Below are 4,818 nucleotides of genomic sequence, written 5' to 3'. Positions count from 1 at the left end.
GCCAGACTGCTGCAGTGGGTAGAGGGTGCAGGGAACTCTCAGGGCTGTTTCAGCAGTCCAGCTGGCACAAGGGGTAATGTCCCCAGGTACCAGCTAGCTGGGCCCCAGAAGCTCCTGAGAGCTAGTAGCCCTGAGCTACTTGCCAGGGCAGCCTTTTATACTGCTGGGACCAGGACAGTGCAGCTTTATATACTGCTGGGGACAGCACAGGTGCTGGCCCTGGGCTCTAGCTCCCCTTGGCTGCAGATTCAGGAGGAGCCAGGCAGGGTAATTTTGCCCCAAATGTCACAATTTACTCTACACCAAAATGCATGTCTGAGCACATGCGCTGAAGCAAAAAGCCCCGGCTCAAATTTGCACTCCTTCTATTTGAGCTGCTGCAAGCACACGTGCTTGCATGTGTGGATACGCCCCCTATGTATAAACCTATATTGTGCCAATGGAGGGTGGTAGGGATAAACCCTGTCTGTGAGAGAAGCGGAAAGAAGGGAGGAGCTAATCCACCTTGAGCCCAAGAACTCTCAAATCAGTTGAGTAGGTGCAGAAATAGCCTGGGCAGGTTCTCCAGCAGGGGCTGGCAAATGCTAATGGTGTCATTGGCCTACTTTCCACAATTTTCACTTGTATACTGCCTCCTCAACACTGACTAGCTGTCTACCCCAAGTCTCTCCTACCCACCACTCTCACAGTCTCTTCACCCCACTTTCACACTCCATTTGCCTCTCATACCCGCCTCCAGCTCCCTTCCTTTCTCATTTGCTGTTCCCTCATTGCTCCTTCCTGTCTACATCCCTTTTCCCTTCCAGACCAAACCCCATCCTAAGAATTTAAAAACTGCCAATAAACATGATATTTGGAGACCATCAGTCTGCTTGTCTGTTATATCTCTGAATCCTCTCTGGTATTCCTGTTTGCTTTGAAAGTTATTGGAGGCATGGTTTTTCTACTTCATGTCTGGACAGTCTGGCACCCTGGGTCATTTGGCACTAGCATAATATTACAGACCTGGGCTGATACTAGCTAAGTTGTGAGATAATTGAGGACACGCCTAAAAGTCATGCTCTTTGGCCAAAAAAAGTTTTTGGTAGTCACAATTCAAGAAGTATAATAATAAATTAAAGAGCTCATAGGAAAATCATGAAAACTGCCCAACAACCTGTATTTTAAGTCATAGATAATCATAACATGCCATTCTGGCTTTATAACATATAAAAAGGAATAACTACTTGATGGAAATGATTCCTGATTAAAACTAGACCACTCAGCAGGGATCCTGGTTTTCTCTGTTTAAATTAGAAAATGTTGGATTAAAAAAAGAGAACCAACCCAATCAAAATCCAGTGTTTTGTTTTAATCATGGAAAATATGGGGGTTTTGGTTTGTTTGGTTGGTTGGGGGCGGGGGGGAGAGTTAATCAGAAAATGTTGGATTTATTTATTTTTTATTTAATAATTTTTTTTTTTTTTTTTAATCAGTGAAAACCAGGATCCCTGCCACTCAGTCTGTGAAATGCTGTCTCTGAGCTAGGTAGTTAAACATTTGGAAGACTTTTTAATTAATCATCTTTAAATGCATCTTTGTATACACAGGCCACATCTACGTGTACAATTAATGTGCCTGAATTTTTTCTTCACAGAAAATTCAGATTCATTAAAGCACTTCCAGGCACATGTCTCTGCATTAGGAGCAAATTGTGCCTAACAGAAGCAGCCCAATCCAGGGTTTCGCTGCCCACTGCAGCAGCAAGGGTGAACTCCAGGCTCCCCTGGGTGCCAGCCCCTCACTGCCCTGGCTATGGGGCCAGCCCTGGTCTGTACAGGATAGAGGAGAGTGGGGTGCGCCCCAAGCCAAGACAAATCTCCATGCAGCTTGCAGGGAGCTGCCCACCAAGCCAGGACAACTCCCCCTCCCTCCCAGGGCTCAGGACCAGCCCTGATCTCCCCATGGCTGTCAAGGAGATGCCTGCTAAGTTGGGACAGCTCCACCCTGCCCATTGTGGCCTAGGCTGACCAGGAGCAATTTGCTTCCAGTCAGCAGCTACACATGTACTTCAGCACATTAATTTTAAAGTGACTTTTCCTAGTACCCAGATACAGGTACTAGAAAATGGTGTTTTAAATTAATCTTCTGTGCACATGTAGACAGTGATGGTTTACTGTACATTTGATTAATCTAATGCATAGTAAAACATCTTGTGTAGATGCATGCACAGTGAACCCTCTGATAGAGAATGCAGCTTGTCCTCAAGCTATTGCTTGAACAGGGAACTAGAAAAAACTGGTCTGGAATTCAAGGGTTATTTCTTGCATTGAGAGAGGCATGCTTGGACATGGAAGCTTGAGCCACTGAAGCTTGATAAGTAGGACATAAGTACAGAAATCTCTGGGTACAGCGGAGTGGTGTTTTCTCAAGTGGAAAAGAATCTGCCAGCCTACTTATAGGGAAGAAATTGGTTCCAAGACATGAGAGCTGTCATTTTTCTTGCTTTTCTCTGTGACTAAGCAGAGAAGGCTATATCTAGATTATATCTAGGCTATATAGTGTGAGGAGTGTGAAGCTAGATTTTAAGTAAACTCTTATTTTGTGTAAGTTCCATTCTGTCCTTTTATAGTAAATCTTGGGTGCAAACCTTAACCTTTATGCTAAATTAAAAGGTTGGGGTGAGGCAAATCCATACAGGGAAGGATTCCCCTGAAGCAAGACCCAAAGATATACCACCTCTCAAGTCCTGCTAAGACCATACCAGGCAGAGAAGAAGCATATCTGGGATTGGACTATCGGAAGTAAGTAATGCATAGGTTCCAGACAGCATGCTGGACCATGCTCTACCCAACCTACCTTGCTATAAATTTAGGTATCAATGAGTTCCTCATATTTTATTTTCTACAACATCATATGTTAAGGTGATCCTTGGATATTACGTATAGTATATACAGCTTGGACCAGCAGTTCCCAATCTGTGGTACAAGTACTACCAGTGGTACACAGACAACCTGTAACTGTGGTACATGTTAACAGATTTATTATAATTACCATAGAATCATAGTGCTTAGGGTCAGAAGGGACCTAAATAGATCATCAGGTCCAACCCCCTGCCCCAGGCAGGAACAGGGGCCGGGGGCATATCACCCCAGCCAAATATCTGTCCAGCCTCCTCTTGAAGACCCCCAAGGTAGGAGAGAGTACCACCTCACTTGGGAGCCCATTCCAGAGCCTGGCAGCCCTAACTGTAAAGTAATGTCTCCTGATGTCCAGCCTGAACCTTCTCTCTAACAATTTGTGGCTGTTATTCCTAGTAACCCTGGGTGGTTCCCAGGGGAACAGAGCCTCCCCCTATTCTTGCTGGTCTCCCCAGTGAGTCTGTAAATGGGCACCAGATCCCCTCTCAGCTTCCTCTTGTGGAGGCTGAATAGATCCAGGCCCTTCAGCCTCTCTTCGTAGGGCCTGCCCAACTGCCAGTGGACCATGCGAGTGGCCCTCCTCTGGACCCTTTCAGTGCTAACCACATCCCTCTTGAAGTGCGGTGCCCAGAACTGGACACAGTACTCCAACTGCGGCCTGATCAATGTTACATAGAGGGGAAGGATCACCTCCCTGGACCTGCTTGTGATGCATCTGTAGATGCACGACCAGGTGTGGTTAGCCTTACTGACCGCTTCCTCGGATTGGCAGCTCATGTTCATCCTGGCATCAGCAATGACTCCAAGATCCCTTTCTGCCACCGTGTTGACAAGAAGGGTGTTCCCCAGCCTATAGGCATGTTGCTGGTTCCTTCTCACTAGATGCAGCACCTTGTACTTGTCCGCACTGAATTCCATCCTATTCTCATCTGCCCACCTCTGTAATTTGTTTAGATCTAGCTGGATTCTGTCCCTCCCCTCCAGTGTACCCACTTTGCCCCACAACTTGGTGTCATCAGTGAATTTGGACAGTGCGCGTTCCACACCCACATCCAGATTGCTGATAAAGATATTGAACAGTACAGGTTCCAGGACCAAGCCCTGGGGGACTCCACTGCCCATGTCTTTCCAGGTCGAAAACGACCCATCCACCACCACTCACTAGGTGTGACCATCTAGCCAATTTGTCGCCCAGCTGACTGTGTAGGTGCCAATGTCGCAGTCACCAAGTTTTTATTTTATTTTTTATTTTTTTTAAAGAGAATGTGGTGGGAAACCATGTCAAAGGCCTTCTTAAAGTCCAGGAAGATGACATCCACCCTGAAACCCTCATCCAGGGACTTTGTGACCTGGTCACAGAAAGAAACCAGGTTAATCAGGCAGAACCTGCCCTCAATGAACCCATGTTGGTTGCCCCTGAGCATTATCTCCCCTGCTGGGCCCTTGCAGATGTGTTCCTTGATAATTTTCTCCAAGGACTTCCCAAGGACCAAGGTAAGACTGACTAGCCTATAATTGCCAGGGTCCTCCTTTCTCCCCTTCTTGTAAACGGAGACCACATTGGCCCTTTTCCAATCCTCTGGTACCCGGCCAGTGCCCCATGAGTGCTCATAGAACCATGCTGGAGACCCTGCTATGACCCCTGCCAATTCCCTCAGTACCCTTGGATGAAGAACATCTAGACCTACTGATTTTAAACATGTCCAGCCCCTCCAATTATTTTATATGACAGAAATTTGCTGGTGGTACTTAAGCTTGTATCATTTTAAATTGGTGGTGTGCAGAGTTAGTTTGGAAACCAAACTGGCTTGGACAATTGGAGAAGGTTTAGAGGTTATGAAACCTGGAAAATGTATAGATACATGCCCATGCAACCATGCCTAAATCTCCTCCTCCCCCCCCCCCCCCCCCCCCGGAC

At 46.6% G+C, this 4,818-nt stretch overlaps 1 protein-coding gene across 1 annotated transcript in view; it reads left to right on the top strand.

Annotated features, from left to right (window-relative positions):
- LOC102381659 (zinc finger protein 474-like) overlaps nucleotides 1–2,736 on the top strand; it is a 49,996-nt gene extending 47,260 nt beyond the window's left edge. Inside the window, exon 5 of the mRNA XM_025210467.1 lies at nucleotides 2,655–2,736. Within this exon, the coding sequence (XP_025066252.1) occupies nucleotides 2,655–2,695 (41 nt within the window). The 3' untranslated portion in view covers nucleotides 2,696–2,736. The remainder of the gene's footprint in view (nucleotides 1–2,654) is intronic.
- The last annotated feature ends 2,082 nt before the right edge of the window (nucleotides 2,737–4,818 follow it).

This window comes from Alligator sinensis, unplaced genomic scaffold (genome assembly GCF_000455745.1).
Source record: "Alligator sinensis unplaced genomic scaffold, ASM45574v1 scaffold1451_1, whole genome shotgun sequence".
Taxonomy (NCBI): Eukaryota; Metazoa; Chordata; order Crocodylia; family Alligatoridae; genus Alligator; species Alligator sinensis.
This window is presented reverse-complemented; position numbering and strand designations above follow the sequence as displayed.